This window comes from Gastrolobium bilobum, unplaced genomic scaffold (assembly GCF_033153095.1).
Source record: "Gastrolobium bilobum isolate Gb01-03AN ecotype WA unplaced genomic scaffold, APGP_CSIRO_Gbil_v1 utg8088, whole genome shotgun sequence".
Lineage (NCBI taxonomy): Eukaryota > Viridiplantae > Streptophyta > Magnoliopsida > Fabales > Fabaceae > Gastrolobium > Gastrolobium bilobum.
In genome coordinates this window covers 151,384-169,744 of record NW_026898843.1, presented here as the reverse complement: position 1 = coordinate 169,744, position 18,361 = coordinate 151,384, and the positions used below count along the sequence as shown (strand labels likewise).

Below are 18,361 nucleotides of genomic sequence, written 5' to 3'. Positions count from 1 at the left end.
AAGTTCAGAAACCATTTCCAGTTTTCTTTGGTCTCACTGTCCACCACTGTATAAGCAATGACATAAAAGCTCTTGCTTGCATCCTCTCACACTGCACTCAACAACTGTCCCCATAGTATCCTTTTAAGAAACAACCATCCAGGCCAATCAATGGCCTACAACCAGCTTTGAACCCTTTCTTACAGGCATCGAGACATATATACAGTTTATAAAATATTGGTGGCCTTTCAGGGACAGGCTGTGGTATTACTTGCATCTGGCAAGTGGAGCCAGGATTGCTTCTCAAAAGCTCTGCTAGGTAGTCCCTTAACTTTGCATACTGTTCCTTCTCACAACCTTCAATTCTGCCTTTGGCTTTTGTGAAGTGCCTTGCTAACTTTCTTGAGATGTACATGGACCTTGTATTCCTCTGTTAAATGCTCATAAGCTTCAACTCTTGTCATGTTGGGCTGTGTGACCAGCCTTTTCTCTAATTTTTTTTTGCAACCCAATCTTTGCAGGCCCTTTTATTTTTGAAAATTCTGTAGCAAGAATGTGAATCATTGAATGTCTTCACTTGGAAACTATTCAATTTGTTTTTCCAAGCACAATATATCATCCAATCACAGTCTTCATTAGAGCATTTGGCCCTTGCTCTTACCTTGTCATTTTTAACCCACTTAAATTGTCTCCCAAGACTAATATTGTAGTCTTTCACACCATTTTTAAATTGGTCTAAATTGACAAACTCCATTCCAAGCTCTAGTTGGACATGACCAAATGTATTCTCTGCATTAAACTTCGAAAACACAGGCCTTTCAACCTCCTCATCACCACTTGAAGGATGAGTCTTCAGCTCTTCAGAATTATATCCATACCCATGCTCTTCAAATGACATATTCTGGTCATCCTCTTCCAAGTTTTGTTCCCTGTCATGCTGGTTAACATCTTTTTTTTCTTCTTTAATTCATGTTTTTTTTTCCAGACTTATATGGCTCATCCTCTTCATCCTCTGTTTGGTCCTTATAAGTCATAACCCGGTGGAGGAGGCTTATATGGCTCATCTTCTACACTGTCATATAATCACTGGACAGTCCATTGCCATCTCCCTCTTCATATTCATCAGCAGAAGTCATATGCAAGTCACTTGCACTGCCAACTGAATAAGCTAACACCCTTCCTCATCACCACTTTCACACTCTAACCCATCACTCCCTTCTGCAGGTGCAGGTGCTACAATGTCAGGAACTGTAATGCAATCTTCGAAATAAATATCTACCTTGTTCCCATTAGCTAAGGCAGCCTTAACCATTTCCACAATGTCTGAGTCCTTATCAAGAAGTCTTAAACCTACCTCTAAATCACTCTCATTAGGCTTAAGCCACCACATCTGTCTACATTTTTTATATCCATACCCCTTGAACAGAGTTTCAAGGTCATGAAGGTTGACATAATCAACATCCATCTCAGGTAAATCATCCACTAGTCTATTTACATAAGTAAGCTCCCCTTCATCATTCCTCACCAACACACCCCCATGATGATATCTTATCACTATATATTGATCCATTTGTAAAAAAACAAAACAGAACCCAAACATATTTTACACTACCATTGCATTATTTTACAGTAGCATATAACCAATCATTTTGACTTCACACTACAACTGCCTTGTCAAACCACACTAAACCTTTACTATATTACTGTAACACTCAGGGACAAACAAACAAAAAAATGTGCTAACAAACAAAAACATAATGCTTTTTGAAATGGCCATGCAGTCGATTTACCCAACACTTGGGTCCACAAAACACTACAGATAGCAAATATAATACACCAAAGGGGACCACATGCAACAAGTTCTGTACTTTTAAAACCCTAACAATATCTTTAGCAGGGACCACACATGAGGGACCACATTAAATATAAATCAATGACCCATTGACAAGGGAGACCACAGATAATAAACAAGTGAGTTGTTGCATGTACCTTGTTCGAACCAGTCCACACTCACAACCGTATTTCTGATGTACCACCAAACAACCAGCCGACTTCCAAATCCTTGCAAGTGCAGAGGAGACGTTGACCCACAAACCACCGTTCCTCACAACCTTCACCGGAAATGTAGCTTACGAGCAAAGCAAAAGGGGGCTATGTAGAAGTTAATTGTTGTGTGAGTGTGTCAAATCAATTATGACCAAGGTGGAGGATGTCTCCTGTACAGAAACAACGTCGTCCGCTTCTAATTACAGATGGTTACCATTGACAACGACGTCGTTCAACACTCCAACGTGGCTTGTGATTAAAGTGACTCAGCTCACTAATGTTCCATGTGTTCTCCGTTAGTTTAGCCGTTGGATGCCAACTAATAGAAGGACTAACGTGACACATTTTTTTAAAACGCAAGGACCGAAAATAGCCTTTTTTATTGCGGGGGAACAAAAAGGACTTCGTGAAATTTGGCAGGGACAAAAAAGATATTTACTCTTTTTTTTTAATAGGCTAATAGACGATAAAAGATTTTCTTATTTAAATAAAAATATTAGTGCCAATTAAGTTACGAAGTTTTCTCCTAGTAATTTTACTTGTCTTTATAAAGACAGCCTTTTGTAAACCCTGGACTAGCTTGACGGCAGAAGTGAAGTACATGAATGTATATAAGATCACTATTTGAGCTTACACGTTTATACCAAAAACAAAATTGGTGCTTATATTTAGTCATTAATTTAATTATTCAATTCTATCCTTCCCAATTGGGAATATTTCACGTGAATAAAAGAAAAGAGTAAAAAATGGATACATCCAAAAGAAAGAAAAGGACAAGTTTATGGTAGATGCACAAATGGTTAAATAAACAATTTTGTTGTTAATATCTTCAGCTTTGCACTTCCCAATTGGGAATATTTCACGTGAATAGAAGAAAAGAGTAAAATAGAATATGGGTACACACAAAAGAAAGAAAACGACTAGTTTATGGTATAGGATGCAAATGGTTAAATAAACAATTTTGTTATTAATTTGGACACGACAATTGTTACATCATTTTACACCCTTTTATGAGTCAAAAATAAAATATATTAAAATGTGTGTTTTCTTATTTTATTATCTAAAAATTAAGTTATATCAGATTGTACAAAAAAAATGGTGTGCAAATTTAACATTATTTTTACATAAATTAATCTGCTGATGAAACAGACAACCAATACGTAACAGTAGTATATAAAATATTCCAAACCATATAGACGACAAGTGATATATATTTAGCTACAGAATCACATACACAAGTTGTTTTGAATCATACAAAAGATTGGCGTATTGTAATTCATAATGGTGATATATGTTACACTACAATTCAATTACTGAGCAATTTTATAGTTATTTGATATATTGACATGTGCTATCGTTTCACGATTTATTATTAGAACTTCTTTTATTTATGGGTCTCTTAAGGTATGATATGTGGAGGACCTAGGTGTGTATGAAACTAGTTAATGGATTCACATTTCACTACAAGAAAAAAGTTTATTTGTGACAAAAATTTTCGTCACAAATTTTGTCACAAATGACAATTTTCGACACAAATAATCAAATTTCGTCACAAATAAATTTGCGACTCAGAAATTTGAGACGAAATTTCATATGTAATGACGAAATTTGCGACACTAATAAGATTTTTTCTCGTAGTGTTTTGAAGATGAAAAGAATATTGCCCCTCAAATAAGATGGAAGACAACAAGTTATGCTTCATTGAAAAAAGAAAAGAAAAGACAAGTTATGCGTACGTAGGATGAATCTCTCCAAAGAGTCGAACACTCAATACATGCTTAAAAGGCCCACAAATAGAAATGGATAGCGATGAGCCGATGAGGTATTAATGATGAAACCTTCGAGGTTACGTTTGAACCAGTGTTTAAAAACCTGGTTCGGTCATCAATTCGGCTGAGGTTAGGGGTCACAGGATCAATCGAGGGGTATCGGGGTCACTTTGTTGACCCGATTTTATACATTAAAAAAATATAAATATATAACCTATATGAAAAATTTAAAAAAATCAAAGCATCAATCATTAAAAATTCAAAATAAACTTAACATAATTCAACCAATTACATCCACAAGTCAATATTCACAAGCTAATAAAAGTATCAAACTATCAAAGTATAAAATATATTACAATGGAGTTAATAAAAAGTTATATCAATTGTGACCTCCAAAAAAAAAAAAAAAGTTATATCAACAAACTCAGACCCTTCTTGTCCTTTTTATGCACCTACTACAGTATGTCAAAGGAGATCCCTTACCCAATAGAGAATAATGGAAGAGAGGCGCGACATGACAAATTAACGGTGGGGATAGAAGAACCAGCACGGTGGAGGAGATCACCGGATCAGGGAGACTGAGTCTGGGTCTAAGAGAGAAGATCGGAAGAGAAGAATACAAACGATTCAGATTTCAGATTTAATTCTAAATCTAAGCAGCAACGAGTTTTTATTTTTTATTTTTTTACACATTAAACGATGTTATTTCGTGTATAATTTTTTAAAAAAAAAATGCATTCACCCCTTTGACTCCTCTGACCTGGGAGTCACGAGTTCAACTAGGGGATTTAGGAATTAGAGAGGGTCAACGTGCAAGTAGGATCTAACTGCTAACCCGAACCATTAGAGAAAGGGAATCAGTGACCCGGAGTGAGACGGGGTTTTAAAACACTGTTTTGAACAGCTTTAAATATGGTATATTTGTGTGTGTGTGTGTGTGTTTTTTTTTTTTTTTTTTTTTTTTTGAAGATAGGGGAGATGCATCATGCATATATCATCTTACATCTTTCACAATCTAATCGCAACTGGCCTCACATCATTTTCTATATACATACAATATATATGCTTTTGCTACGTATCCTTAATGTGAGGAAATGTGTTCCCAAGTAATATGGAATAAGTATTATTTCACCTTGAGTAATAATCCTTCCACTCATGCATGATAGAAGCCTATTCGAACCTACGACCAGTCAGTTCACATGAGATATATGAAATACATCTAATGTGTAATAAGCATTATTGAATGGATTTAAGCTATTTTATGCTCAAGAACTTTTGTGCTTGAGCATTTTAGCCTTTTGAATTTTTTTTTTCTGTTAAAAAAAAGGCTTTCAATCTATGCCCTTGTAATTTATTTTATTTTTTAAAAAGAAACGGTGAATTAAAAGGCTACCCCCATAAGCCCTCTATGTTAAATTTATATATATATATATATATATATATATATATATATATATATATATATATATATATATATTTTTTACACCAGTGTAAGTTACACTCTCAATCTTGTACGTATATCTAAGGGCTCTAGGAAATTAAAATGCTTATATATATATATATATATATATATATATATATATATATATATATATATATTTGGTAAGGAAATTAAAATGCTTATATGCTTGAGTATAAATTGACCGAAACTGGATAACTCACAATATTAAAGAAAAAAAGAAAGAAAGATCTTAATAAAATCCTTTTATGTTTTTAGTCCGTAAGTAAAAACAAATTCTCTTATCAAAGTGAAGGTAATTTATTTTCACAATTGATTTGTAATAGTGCTTATCAATTCGTTTTTTTTTATTTTAAAGAAATATATTTTTCTTATTTATTTCTCAATCAGTTTTGTATTGTTGGAGGGCAAAGTAGTCGTATAACATTAACATCAATAATATTTTTTTTTTTTGGTGAATACATCAATAATATCTTTATTTCAAACTAGTTAGGATGGATGGTGATTGAGAGACAAGAAGGGGAAAAATATAAAATACAAAATACAAAAAATGAAAATGAAAAAAAAGATAGAGAAAAGAGAAAAATAAATAAAAAGGAAATATAATAAAATAAAAATAAACAATAAAAAATAATATATAAAGGAAAAATATAACCATATAATAATATAAAAAAATTAATTATATAACCGTCGTAAATAATAACCAAAAAGTCATAAAATGGTTCTTTTTCCTTCCTCTATCAAGTACACCAGTTATAAATCTAGTTCTCTAGAAAGGTCATATTATCTTAAAAAGGCATATTGCTTCCTCCTAACCAAAAGATAAAAAATAAATAAGTCATATATATTGCTGGTTCAAGGTAATTATTTTATAGTTGAGCAACATAGTTCATTGCAAATATTTTCCTTTCCTTCAAAATAAAATATGTTGCCCTTTTCCTTATCCTTCTAATTGAATAATGATAGTTCACTAAAAGAATTTCTCTCTTTTAAAGAAACACTTTCTTTCCAAATTATTTTTTATTTATTAAATTAAAAAGTAGTACAAAATATTTGAATTATTCTTTTCCTCCATCCTCTGCCCTTCTCATTTATCAGAAAAGTTCATTGGGGAAGCCTTCAAAATTACTCTGTAAAGGCTTCTAGATTGCTTTGAATTAATCCAGGGGTGAATTAATTGAACCCAAGAGTACTTAACTAATGGTGACAATTTGCACCTTAACCCAAGAGTAAGACAAAATTTCTTAGGCGAAGTAACTTGGGTTCAATGGTAAAATCATCGCGCTTTATACCACAAGGGGAATTAGTCTCGAGTAGGTACATCCCCGAAAAACCAAAAAGAAAAGAAAAAAAAAAACACAAAAGTCAGTTATCAAAATAGGGGAAGGTTACACGAGGAGGGTTATATTTATAAACTTTTTATTTATAGACTCTTACAAATTATATTATATTCTTCCGAGAGAATACTATGTTATAGTATGTTCTTCTGGGAGAACACTAGATTATACTATGTTTTTCCTGGAGTACATAGTATAATTTACAAAAATTTGTAAAAAGAATTTGTAAACGAATCCTTCTTCAAGTTATATTTATAAACTTTTACAAACTAGATTATGTCTTACAGACATAATATAGTTTGTAAGTGTGTAAAAATAAAATTGTTAATATAACCCAAAATAATATGGCATGAAAAAAATGTATAGAGCTAGCTAAAGGTAGGTCATAGGAAAGGGACAACATATTAATGCATCACAAGTTGAATTAACGGAAGTTTTCAGAACAAGACGATGGATGGGGTCTTCTGTATCAGTCCCGAACCTACTCACTCTTCCCTTTTCTGACTGAACATTTGTCAACGGATTTGTTTATGGAATATTATAGAATCAGTCCTCTTCCTTCAAAAACCTGAAGACGGTTTCTTCAAAACTTGTTACTGTTCCCTACCCCACTCTTTTCCTCTTCCCTTCACTATATATACATCAAAATGAACACAACATTAACATCCATCCAAACTTTGGTTTCTCATTTCCCATCACCTCCTACCCTATTCCCCCAACATTCATTATCTATATATTTCTCAACCAAGGTAGTGGGGAATATAACTCTAATTAATTCAGCTCTTTTTTCTAATATCCTCAATGAAAAAGCACATTTTGATATGTTTGTGCACTTACTTAGTATATTATATGAATTTGAGCATAATACACATTTTCTTTCATTTTTCAATTTTTTGGTTTTGCACATGTTCTTAATTTATTTACATATGCAGGGTATAACATGTCTCCTGCAATGGCAGTAAGTGATCAAAGTGGTGGTGATGATGATACACGAGGAAATCAATATCAGAAAGGGGTGAAGCAGCTTGTTGAAAGTGGCCTTCACACGATACCTAAAAAGTACATACTTCCTGCTTCAGATCGACCTGTTACAAATACAGAACATCCAAATGTTGCTAAGCAAAATCTTGAGCTACCCATCATTGATTTTTCTGATTTGCTTGGTCCAAGTAGACCCCAAGCCCTTCAATCCTTAGCCAATGCTTGTGAACGGTACGGATTTTTTCAGGTAAGTAACTGGCAACATAAATTTTATGAACTTATGAAGCTCTAAAACTTTATAATCTATACATGTAGTTGAAGGACCAGGAATATAAATAAAATAAATAAATAAAACAATTTACCAGCAAAATAGTGTCCAAAAATAAACTTAAGCTTGCTTGTAGAGTTGACTCTTTGATAGATGAGAAAAAGTAGTTATTGTTTAGAATGATGTGATTGAAAGTTTGTATTTGTTTGATTGATGCAGCTGGTGAACCATGGCATCTCAGATGAAATTATAAAGAGCATGATGGATGTGAGTGGAAGGTTCTTTGATCTTCCTTTTGAGGAAAGAGCCAAGTACATGACAACTGATATGAAAGCAGTGGTTCGATATGGAACTAGCTTCAGCCAAACCAAAGACACCGTGTTCTGTTGGAGGGACTTCTTGAAACTCCTCTGCCATCCCTTGCCTCATTTCCTACCCCATTGGCCTTCTTCCCCCGTGGACTTTAGGTATGTACTCTTTCACCTTAATTAATTAAGCTATACTATATTTAATTAATTTGACTAATCAATTCACTCTCCCACTTTCTCCCTTTCTTCCTCTGTCTACGTGGACAACATTTTTAAAATTATGTACTAATACTTGCTTGTTAATTTGATAAATGGCATATTTAATTTGGAAAAAGTGTGTTTAAAAGAGAGATAAATACAAAAAAGCAAGACTCATTTCTTTATTTTTTTTTGCAGTGAGACTCACACCTCTTTATATTTGTCTCTCGTATTAAAATGATCTAAGTTTACATTCTTTAAAAGTATACATATTTTTTTTATTTAATTTTTCTACGGAAAAGTATTAAGTTTATACCAACGAGATTGACTCCGATAGAATTATACAACATGGGTTTTGAAAAGTAGGGTCGTGTAAAATAACTGAACCTTGAAATGTGGCTGTATATATCCATATCACAAGGAAGGTTATATTTACAATTTTTTTTTTTACAAATTTTTACAAACTACACTAAGTATGATCGATCATACTTCAATCAAGAATATATGACTGGTCATACTTAGTATAATTTAAAAAAAAAAAAAAAAAACGGATCCTTCCTCATCCATCGTATCTTGAAATGAAATAATATCCTTTCTCTTAAGCTTCCTTTGAGTAGGATAAATTTCGATGCATAACACTTTTTCGACTTACTAGATTAGGGATGAAAGTTGATTGTATACAATTACACCGTTGCATTTTTATAAAGAGATTATTTTGTCAAACTCAAATATGTGGAACAACCAGAACTAAAAAAATATTAATAACATAAACACTAGGATAAGGACAAATTTCTCTTGGTATTTTTTTCGTCAGATACAATGTGTGAGTGTGTTTATTCTTGATTTACATTAAATGAAGGCAAGTGGCGGCTACCTACGCGGAAGAAACCAAAAACTTATTCCTGAGGTTAATGGAAGCCATCATAGAGAGCTTAGGAATAACGGAAGCCAACGAGGCAGAAGGAAAGGACAATATTATGAAAGACTTGGAAGATGGGAGCCAGATGATGGTGGCCAATTTCTACCCACCATGCCCTGAACCAGACCTAACCCTTGGGTTACCCCCTCACTCTGATTATGGCCTCCTCACACTCCTACTACAAGATGAGGTGGAGGGTTTGCAGATCCAATTCCAAGGGAAATGGTTCATTGTTCATCCTATTAACAACGCCTTCGTTGTCAACGTTGGTGATCACCTAGAGGTACACAAATTCATTTTCCATTTTTGCAACAAAAAAAAATATTAATGTCATGAAACATGAGAGCCCACCATTAATTGTCTAATAAGAATTTCAAACCATTGTATATGATATCTTTTATTAGAACTTAAGAGATGGTATAAGGACTATAGCAATAACACACATAATCAAAGGTAAAGAAAAAAAGTTTGTTTTAGTTGACACTTGACATCAATGTATGGTTATGTCTAATAAATTTATTATTATATTTTTGTTACTGCACTTGTTATAATTAGGGGTGTAAATAGGTTAAGTCGGTCTACAGAGGCCTATGATCTAACTTATATTAGGTCAGACTTAACTTATTACAAATAGTAAAATAGAACAGGTCTATACTTTTAAAAATATCTATTTAAAAAACAGGCTATAGACTTTTTTGTACATGTCAGTCTATAAGCCTACAGGCCGGCCTATATCATATTATTTATTTTAAATAAAATTCAATAATAGAGTAATATTATTTTAGTTGTTCTTTTAATTGTTGAATGTTTAATAGGTTTAAAAAAACTAATAGGCCTAGGCCAAGACTTTTATTTTTTAAATATAGGTCAAGCCAGACTTGTAATTTGGAGTTTACACAGGTTAATAGGTCAGACCAGACTCAATGTTTTTTACACAAATCTGACCTATATAAACTAAAGTCTGACCTAGCTTAACCTATTTATACCCATGATAATGTATTCAATTACAAAAAAAAAAAAGAGAGTAAATTTTGAAAACTCTAAACTGCAGTAATTATTTATGGATTTAAATTCAAACTTAACAAATAGGAGCCTAAACATCTAGGGGGTGTTTGGTAGAGATTTTTGATGGAGATAATCAGACAACTTCTAGTGGTATTTTAACATAACTATGTTTGGTAGAAGTTTCAAAAAAAATTAACCATGCAAATGCTTTACCCAGCCATTATGTTTTGTTTGCAAAATTTGATGAAAAATACTATTTCAAAAAACCAAATGGAAGGTGGTATTTTCGTTTGCTCGGAAAACAAAAAATGGAGCACAAATTTGGAGATGAAAACGCCGCTGGTTTACTTTTGGGAAAAGTGGAGTCTCTTAAAAAAAAAACCAGATGGAAGATGGTATTTTCGTCTTTTCAGTCCACTTTCTCATCAATATTTTATTTTCAACCAAACATAGATTCAGAAAAATTAACCCAATTTTTTCAGTAATATCTCAGCCTACCAAATAACTTTTTTTTAACTTTCTTACCAAACTCATTTTCTCATCATATTTTTAATGATTGTATTTTTCTAGTAAAATTTTTTTTTTCTTCTACCAAACACCCCCTTATGCCAAAGTAGGAAATACATATTAGGATAAAATAAACTCAACCACATATCTCAACCAAAAAATTGCGTTGAATTTATGAATTTTTTTTTTTACTTCTGTGTGATCATTACATAGTCTATTTCTTTTAATTCACCCTTAAATTTCCAAAGTATTAATAATACAAATATTGAGTCTATATATGCACATGTCAAAAAGTGATATTTGCGGGTTCTATGTATTTAAGCTGCTGCTGATTCTTCTATTTGATTTGCCAGATATATAGCAACGGGAAATACAAGAGCGTGTTACATAGGGTTGTGGTGAATGCAGTGAAGAGTAGGACATCGGTGGCTTCACTTCATAGCCTTCCTTTCAATTGCACAGTGAGACCGTCACCCAAACTCATTAATGAAGCCAATCCCAAACGTTACGCAGACACCGATTTTGATACTTTTCTTGCTTACGTCTCCACCACAGAGCCCAAGAGAAAAGATTTCCTTGACTCTAGGAAATTGACTTCTACATGACTAGAACGAACAAAAATATAAAAATAAAAAATAAAATAAAATATATCTATATATATATATATTGAATTGAAGTGCCATTGCGCACAAATAATTGATTAATTGTTAGGGGAGAAATATATGTAACATATTAATCATAATTTGGTTGGACCACTCTGATTGTCACTGATATCACAGACTTAGATTTTCGCTATCTTTTTTTCTGTATTATTTTTATATATGTTTACTCGTGATCAGTCTCGTGAGCAAAGATGCTAGCCTGGAAAGTCCCTACCTCTGCTATATCTTGAAAGAAAATTTTGGCAAAGCGTGGTCTACATAATTAGCTAGGTAAAGGAACATATATAATTCGATACATATGGATGGTACTTAGTTAATTATTGTTAAACAAAATTTAATATTAGATCGCCGAAGTTTTCCTTCATATTCACACTGTCACGGAATAATATGCTGTCATGCATTAATTTGTAGTACTCTCTTCTTTTGGACATTTTCTTCCTCTCGCCTTCTCTTCCTCACAAGTTAATTAACCATAAAATACTAAATAGGACAAGTAAATTACTTACTCAGAATAAATATATATCGTTCGTTAATCAAGACCAAACTATGCATGTGTAATGAGAAATTACATAATTTCAGAATTAAGGGGGTTGTTAGAAGAGAAGAAGATGAGAGAGAAGAGAGAAGAAAGAGTAGAAAGAAGATTCATTCAAAATATGCATATCTCATTCATACGATACTAACATCTTTATAGTGCCCTATTCATAATGGGCCTTCCTACAATTATCAACCATTGTCTCATATTACAGCATGTGAAATAAAGTACTTCTATTACCACTTCCCAGCCCAATGAGACATCAGCCAGTCTCATAGTCCTCCAAGTGTTGAGGCTTCTTGCGGATCCGTTTACTTGGGCCCAATTCATTAGGGAGATCCGTTACATCCCCCTTTGGTTCAAGCGAATCCTTGTCCTCAAGGATAAGTGGCGGTCCAATAAAATCCGCACAGCTGGTCTTAATATTTGTGAAAGGTGGATCAGATGAGTAGGTGGGAAGTAGCTGCCCTCATTAAAGCTAGGCGCGTCTACAGCAGGTATAGCTGGCACATGCATTGGTTGTTGGTTAAACGAGGGAAGCTGAAAAGTCTTTGGGTAAACACAACCCATTAACTCCTTGTTCAGAAGCTCCTCGTTTGTATCAGATTGCTTGGGTTCCTCAGATGATACTTCTCCTCCCATTAGAGTCTTGGCCCCCCTTGAGTCGTCTTCTTGTCCCAGTTTTCCCTGGTCACCTTCCTTGAGATTGAACCCTGATGTAGTTTTCGTGTGAGGTTGTGGTTCCTGATTCAAAACTAAATCCTCATCTTCCCATGTACTGTCCTCAGGGGGTAAGTCGTGCCACTGCATGACAATTTGTGCTACCCTCGTCCCTTTGCGCCATACTTCCCGGTTCCCCACAATTGCTGCTGGCGTATGTGCCATCGGATTATCACGTGGAGCGTGTGGTAGATCATGGATCTGGTACTGACGATCCGATTTGAAGGGCCTCAACAAGGATACGTGGAACACTGGGTGGATGCGAGCCAAAGGTGGAAGCTTTAGGCGGTAAGCCACCGGCCCAACTCGTTCCAGCACTTCAAAGGGCCCATAAAAGCGCAGCGCGAACTTCTAAGACGATCTTCGCTGAACGGACAGCTGACGATAAGGCTGCAAACGGAGTAAAACTTGCTCTCCAATAGTAAAAATCTTGTCTTTACGTTTCTTGTCAGCTTGATGTTTCATTTGAGTTTGAGCTCTCACCAAATTTTCTTTCACGGTGGCGAGGAAGGAAGCTCGAAAGGCTAAGGTGTTGTCCACGGCCTCGTTTGAGGAGGATCCCAGCGTGTAAACCAGTAGATTGGGAGGTGGCCGGCCAAACGTAATCTGGTACGGAGTCATGCCGGTTGAACTATTAAAAGTCGTGTTATGATGATACTCTGCCCACGCCAAATATCTGGACTAAGAAGATGGATTATCAAAGGTAAAAGCCCTTAAAAATTGTTCCACACATCTGTTTACCCTTTCTGTTTGGCCATCGGACTGAGGGTGGTAAGCTGAACTGAACCGTAATGTGGTCCCTTGCAAGCGAAAGAGTGTGGTCCAAAAATTGCTTAAAAATAAAGGATCACGGTCGGAGATGATGGATCGAGGAATGCCATGAAGTCTTCCGACCGAATCCTAGAACACCTGTGCGATCTTTGCTGCGGTATAACGTGGTGGAAGGGCTACAAAGTGGGCACCTTTGGAAAAGCGATCCATAATGACAAGGATTGCTGAAGATCCATGAGACAGGGGTAGGTGAGTAATGAAATCCATACTCAAGTCAGTCCAAGTCTCTTCTGGTGGTTTGATAGGTGTTAACAGTCCGAAGGGTGAGTGATTGAGGGGTTTTATCTTTTGACAAATTTCACAGTTTGCCACATACTCACGAATGGTCTTCCTCATTCCTTTCTAGGTAAAGTTGTTGGCAATGCATTGCAGAGTACCAGTGAAACCAGAGTGACCCCCTTGGACCGAGGTGTGCAAATCATGTAATAAGTGGGGAATGATGGAGGAATTCATGGGGAGAACGATGCGGCTGCGGAAGAACATCAATCTGTCTTTTACTTTCCATGTGGGCCATTTGGCCGGTTCAGTCTGTAAATCTTGTAATATGTTCTTACAGTAGGAATCTTGTTGTAATTCCTGTAGTAGTAGGGCTTTGTAATCACTAATGGGACCACTCATAGCAGACAAATGGGGCTTTGTAGTGTCGAAATCCCCTTCTGGATGCCTGGACAAGGCATCTGCCACAACGTTAGTTTTACCAGATTTGTATGTGATAGAGTAATCGAAGCCCAAGAACTTTGACAAAAAGGACTATTGCTCCGGTGTTTGAACAACTTGATTCATGAGGTTGTGCAAGCTCTTGTGATCTGTCCGGATGGTAAAAGGTACCCCCAATAGGTACTGTCTCCATTTAGCCACTGCGGATGTAATACCGAACATTTCGCGAATATACGTAGACTTAGTGCGCATAGTGGGGGCCAACTTCCTACTATAGAAAGCAATAGGATGATTATTTTGAAGCAAAACCGCACCTACTCCGATACCGTAAGCATCTGTTTCCACCACGAACAGTTCTTTGAAATTTGGCAAAGCCAAAATAGGTGCTGTTGTTAGCGACTTTTTAAGCTTAGTGAATGCCTCTTCAGCAGCTGAGGACCAGCTAAAACCTTCCTTTGTCAAGAGGTCAGTCAATGGGGCGGCAATAGAAGCATAATGGCGTATGAACCGGCAATAGTAGCCAGAGAGACCCAGGAAGGCTCTGACTTGAGTAGCTGAGGTTGGAATGGGCCACTCTAAGATCGCTTTGAACTTACTAGGATTCGGTGCTACACCGTTGCCTGAAATAATGTGGCCCAAGAATTGTATAGAAGGTTGAGCAAACAAGCATTTGGACAATTTGGCAAACAGTGTATGAGTCCGTAATCTGCGTAAGAATTCAGAGAAGACTTGATTCACGGTTGCTTGGAATGTAGATGGGGCATTGGACAGCCCAAATGGCATAACCAAAAATTCATAGTGGCCATGGTGTGTCCTAAATGCTGTTTTATGTATATATGGGGGCATGCATCTTGATCTGATGGTAACCAGATCTGAGATCGAGTTTTGAAAACATTGTTGCACCATATAATTCATCCATTAGTTCATCAATAGTAGGAATTGGAAATTTATCCTGCACCGTGACAGCATTTAAAGCCCGATAGTTCACACAAAAACGCCATGTCCCATCCTTTTTTTTGACTAGTAATACCGGGGAACTAAAATCAGACTGGCTAGGACGAATTACCCCATTTTGTAGCATGTCGACAACCAGGTTCTCTATCTCATTCTTTTGGAAATGCGGGTATCTGTATGGTCGAACCTGGACAGGTTTGGCATCAGGAATTAATGGTATGCGATGGTTATTGGGCCTATCTGGAGGTAGGGAATTTGGTGCAGCAAAGACGTCTTTGTATTGGTCCAATAAGGTCTGGACTTCTGGGTTCTACTCACTGTCATTCTGTTTCAGTGAGGCAGAAGTTGGTGGTGCAGCCACAGCAGACAAGCACATAATACAAGACTCTAGAGACTTCTGAGCCACTAATTTGTGCAATTGAGAGGAAGTAATCAAGCTTGCTGCAATCTGTTGCTCTCCTTGAAGAATGACGTGTACCCCTTGAAATTCAAAGTCCATTGTCAGCTTTTGGTAATCAGTCACAATAGGTCCCAAAGTTGATAGCCATTGGACACCTAATACCATATCTGCCCCTTGTAATTCCAAGACAAATAAGTCCACATAGAATCGGTGACCTTGAATGTCTAAAGGAACCGATTGACACATGGTTGAATAAGTAAGTGAGTCACCGTTCCCCACCTGCATATTAAATGGTGGAATAGATAGCAATGTAAGGAGTAAGTGAGTAGCTACTCTAGGAGTGATAAAATTATGTGTGTTGTCACCGTCAATTAGGATTTGGACCGACTAGCCCATCACAGTGCCCAACAAACCTGAATGACTTTGAGGAATAAGTGCCAAATAAAGCATTAAAACTGATTTCTGGAATCTCCTCAATCTCTTCTATGTGTGCATTTGTTTCAGGAATTGGATCACCAGTATCAGGGGGTTCATCCTCCTCAAGTCCTTCTAAATACAATAATGAAGCGCGTGCCTTGCATTTGTGGCCATAAACAAATTTCTCATCACAATTGAAACATAGACCCTTATCTCTTTTCACTTGCATCTCTGCTTGACTTAAACGACGAATGGGGATAACTGGGATGGGTTTTGTGGAGTTGGGGTTTGGGAGGGCTAAAGGTTGAAAGGGTTTTGTATGGGACGATGAAGGAAATTGGGAATTATGGGATGTAGAAAAAGGGGGTTTAGCCGTCCAAGGGCGTATGGATTTTTCATCACTAAGCTGGTCTTCAAAAACTTTAGCTAGAGCTAACGCTTCATGCCAATCACCTGGCCTTTGAGGTAAAACCAAACGGCAAATGCGAGATTTAAGTCCTGAAATAAACAACCCACGTTTCATAGTGGCAGAGAGGCCAGGAACCTTGCTGGCCGCAACCTCAAATGTAGATTTATACTCAGCCACAGAACCTTACTGCTGAAGTTTAGCAAGGGCACCTATGGGCTCATCGAATTCAGATGGCCCAAAGCGTCTGTGTAGCGCTGTGACAAATGCAGCCCAAGTGGGTAGTAACCCTTCATCACTCAGTCCCCTAAACCAGCAAGCTACAGGGTCATCTAGATGGAATGCAACAATTAATAAACGTTCCTCTTTACTGATTCTATAATATTGGCAATATCTATCCACCGAAAACAACCATGAAGTTGGATCACTAGAATTAAATCGTGGAAAGTTAAGCTTAAGAGGGTGAGAAGGAACCAGATCTGTATTATTGGTGTGAGATTTGGAACTTAGTCCAGATCCCAAAATTCCTGAGTGAGAATACGCTCCCTGGTTTTGAGCATCAAGTATCCACTGCAATGTCTATTGGATTTGTGCGTGTGATTCCTGGAGGTGAGCGTTAGACTCTTGGAGTCCTAAGTGTTGCTGCTCCCGAACCAGTTCTGCAGAACGCAGCTGTTGTTCTAGTAGATCTAATCGATGGTTTTGTTGTTCCAAAGCATCCAATCGCTGGGCTAAATCCCTCATTCTTGTGTTATCCGCCATGATCGGGTAGGATGAGTAAGCAACGAGAGCACCAAATTGTAATGAGAAATTACAAAATTTCCGAATTAAGGGGGTTGTTAGAAGAGAAGAGGATGAGAGAGAACGAAAGAAGAAAAAGTAGAAAGAAGATTCATTCAAAATATGCATATCTCATTCATACGATACTAACGTCTTTATAGTGCCCTATTCATAATGGGCCTTCCTACAATTATCAACCATTGTCTCTTATTACAGCATGTGAATTAAAGTACTTCTATTACCACTTCCCAGCCCAATGAGACATCAGTCAGTCTCATAGTCCTCCAAGTGTTGGGGCTTCTTGCGGATCCGTTTACTTGGGTCCAATTCATTAGGGAGATCCGTTACAGCATGGTTTCAAAGTTCTTGTATATGTAGTAGAGGTGGTAAAACAGGTTTGGGCCGACAGACGAGGTGAGTTTTTTAGAAAAGTACTGGGGCAATCAAACTCTTTTTTTTTTTGGTTTACTAAAAGAAAATGAAAAAAAAAGTGGATTGACGAGGCGGGACGGGCTGGCTCGTTTGTAGGCGGATTGATGGGAGGGCGGGGCGGGCTACCCGCTTTGCCACTTCTATATATGTATAAGAGAGTTGTAATTTATTAAGCTATATTCATTAATATCTATTAACTAATTACTAAATCCTAATGAAAATCAACAATTGAGAGGAAAAATAAATTTTCTTATTCTTGGAGTCAAATTTAAAGATTCATATATATATATATATATATATATATATATATATATATATATATATATATCGACTTATCGTTTCTCAAGCTACTTGAGATAATTTTATCTCCGGCTACTAAATCATAACCGTATAAAGATGAATTAATGGTAATGAAGGAAAAGAGAGAGAAAAGGAATCATAACCATTCAAAGGTGAATCAATTAATATAAGAAAATAAATAAACAAAACGACCTAGTTTTGGGGTGCCCAGAGATAAACTTATCTCGAGTTACCAGAGAAATATTTTTCACACACACACACACATATATATATATATAAATGAATGACATGTTTGATTCTTATGTTAATTAAGAATTTCTATCACTAAACATTTTGCTGTACACCAATTAATTGTATTTTTAATTAATAATTCTCAATTCTTTATTTTTATTTTCTAAAATATATGTACATGTGTGGAAGGATTAAGTCATTAGTTGTTTTACATATATATGGTGAGCAATATGTGTTATCAGTCACTCTTCTTAAGAACC

The 18,361-nt window shown here is 36.0% G+C and overlaps 2 protein-coding genes across 2 annotated transcripts; one reads left to right on the top strand and one right to left on the bottom strand.

The window, feature by feature from the left end:
* The first annotated feature begins 7,530 nt into the window (after positions 1-7,530).
* On the top strand, positions 7,531-11,391 carry LOC133284666 (probable 2-oxoglutarate-dependent dioxygenase SLC1). Its single transcript, XM_061481734.1, has 4 exons — positions 7,531-7,818; positions 8,059-8,306; positions 9,205-9,547; positions 11,130-11,391. The coding sequence occupies exons 1-4, from the start codon at positions 7,531-7,533 to the stop codon at positions 11,379-11,381; spliced, it is 1,131 nt and encodes a 376-aa protein (XP_061337718.1). The 3' UTR covers positions 11,382-11,391.
* A 2,883-nt stretch (positions 11,392-14,274) lies between these two features.
* LOC133284661 (uncharacterized) lies at positions 14,275-16,475 on the bottom strand. Its single transcript, XM_061481729.1, has 3 exons — positions 15,924-16,475; positions 15,454-15,814; positions 14,275-14,801 (listed from the first exon to the last, which is right to left on the bottom strand). The coding sequence occupies exons 1-3, from the start codon at positions 16,473-16,475 to the stop codon at positions 14,275-14,277; spliced, it is 1,440 nt and encodes a 479-aa protein (XP_061337713.1).
* Positions 16,476-18,361: the final 1,886 nt, after the last annotated feature.